This window comes from Puntigrus tetrazona, chromosome 7 (assembly GCF_018831695.1).
Source record: "Puntigrus tetrazona isolate hp1 chromosome 7, ASM1883169v1, whole genome shotgun sequence".
Lineage (NCBI taxonomy): Eukaryota > Metazoa > Chordata > Actinopteri > Cypriniformes > Cyprinidae > Puntigrus > Puntigrus tetrazona.
Genome location: NC_056705.1, coordinates 3205854 through 3207802, shown reverse-complemented (window position 1 = coordinate 3207802; position 1949 = coordinate 3205854). Strand labels below are relative to the sequence as shown.

At 42.5% G+C, this 1949-nt stretch overlaps 1 protein-coding gene across 1 annotated transcript; it reads left to right on the top strand.

Annotated features, from left to right (window-relative positions):
* Window positions 1-6: 6 nt before the first annotated feature.
* On the top strand, window positions 7-1943 carry LOC122349414 (helix-loop-helix protein 2-like). Its single transcript, XM_043245452.1, has 2 exons — window positions 7-42; window positions 1060-1943. Exon 2 carries the CDS (start codon window positions 1091-1093, stop codon window positions 1457-1459), a length of 369 nt encoding a protein of 122 aa, XP_043101387.1. The 5' UTR covers window positions 7-42; window positions 1060-1090; the 3' UTR covers window positions 1460-1943.
* Window positions 1944-1949: the final 6 nt, after the last annotated feature.

The following is a 1949-nucleotide window of genomic DNA, read 5'->3' as shown; positions in this document are numbered from 1 at the left end:
GGACAAGAATCTTCTTTCTGGAGCTGTCAAGTGCATTACACGGTTTGTCGAATTATTCCTCTAAATTATATTTTTAGAACTGTTTCTTTCTGCTTGTATGTTTTCGAAGGTAACAATGTGACATTTATTATAGTTTATGAATCAGCAGGTTACAGTATTCGTTTCGGTAGCTTAAATATAATATTAATAAACGTTTCGCTTGTTTTAGACTACAGATATTTTTGAAAAAAGTGTTCGGGCGAACGCTTTGTACAACTGTTGCTTTACACCTTTTCTTCTATTTAAAAGGCATTCGAGATTTTTTTAAAACTAACAAAAAAATGTAAAACAATGTACGATATTTAAACAAACGGGCATGTAGACGTCGCGGATATTTAGGATAGATGTTGCACATAATAACCGTGGCTCTCCACTAGCAATTGTGAGAGAGAAATTATGCTGATCTAAAAGCAAAGTTCCCACAACAGATGTTAACCTTTTGAACCATTTATTATTCCGGTTCCGTTTTGTCCTGTCACGCAGCACGCGCCAAGCGTTATAGTGTGACAGATGGATGGCTTTAATTGCAGAACGTGACTCCAGAATTATCATATTTGCACTTAATATCGCGTATAGGAAGGACAACAAAAGAGGGTGCACATTTTCCATTTAAAGCGATGTCGCGTGCGCGCGTGCTATTAACGCTGAATACAAGCTAAAACTATTTTTAACAATGAACTTTTCGTGTCTTTTTTATTTATTTTTTTATCTAATTTCAGACGCTCAAAATGAAAATATACATTTCCCCCAATGGCTACAGCAGCAGCGTAAGAGGCTTTAAAAATGTAGCCTGCGCCGATATTTACTAAACGTCGCGTGCAATTTAGTGCGAGAGCTGTTGTGAAAATGTTAGTGTTATCTTCGTATATTGCGCAAAGAAGAAACGATACTATTGGCTGTTTGGGGGAGCATAGACGCAGAAAAAATTTTTTTTAAAAAACATTTCAAAACTGTGTCAAACTAAAATTCGTTCCCTTTCTTTATTAAGCCGACTGTAATTATAAACCACTTGTGTTTCAGGACCAGTGACATTTCTAAGTTGAGAGCGAAAATGATGCTGAGTCCGGAACAAACTGATTCAGATCTGCCGTGGAGCCAGTCAGACGCCGAGACAATGCTGAACGACATCAAGGTTGGCTGCATCACGGACGAGCCCATGGAGGGAGAGGGCAAGACCAAGTCTCTGGCCCCGCAAGCCCTCAGCAGGGAGGAGAAGAGGAGGCGCAGGCGCGCCACGGCGAAGTACCGCTCAGCCCACGCCACCCGCGAGAGAATCCGGGTCGAAGCCTTCAACGTGGCCTTTGCCGAGCTGAGGAAGCTGTTGCCTACGCTGCCCCCTGACAAAAAACTCTCCAAGATTGAAATTCTGAGACTAGCTATTTGTTACATTTCCTATCTGAATCACGTGTTGGATGTTTAGCGCAGGTCCCTTTCAGTGATGATCAACGCACTCCGGGGACACGTGGGGGCCTGTCCGCAGCGAACCACGCCGTATCCTAATTTCGCAGTTTGCAGCTCACCGGAAGCGCCGTCGGGAGAGGTGGCCATCACCCAAGTGTTCGTTAGACTTTAGACAGGTGTTATTCAAATTTAATGAGATATTAGGCTATAGCTTAGAACGAAGAGAATGCCCTCTTCAACCAAAAATGGGGATCGCTCAAAGAGCCGTGAACCATTTAAAAGACTGTGGTCCCTGCTTTAAGCTATACACAGAATAAACGATGCAATAAGGTCGAGAGGGACTTAAAACAAATCTAATAGCCTGTGTTGTTATATGTGTAGCCTGTACGGACAAAGTGCATCGCTCTGTAGAACAGTGAAGTCCTCCTCTTAAGAGCTGCTCCCTGCATCTAGTCACCAGTTCTTTAATCAGGAGGAAATGACGTATAAGTGCCACTCCAATTATGACA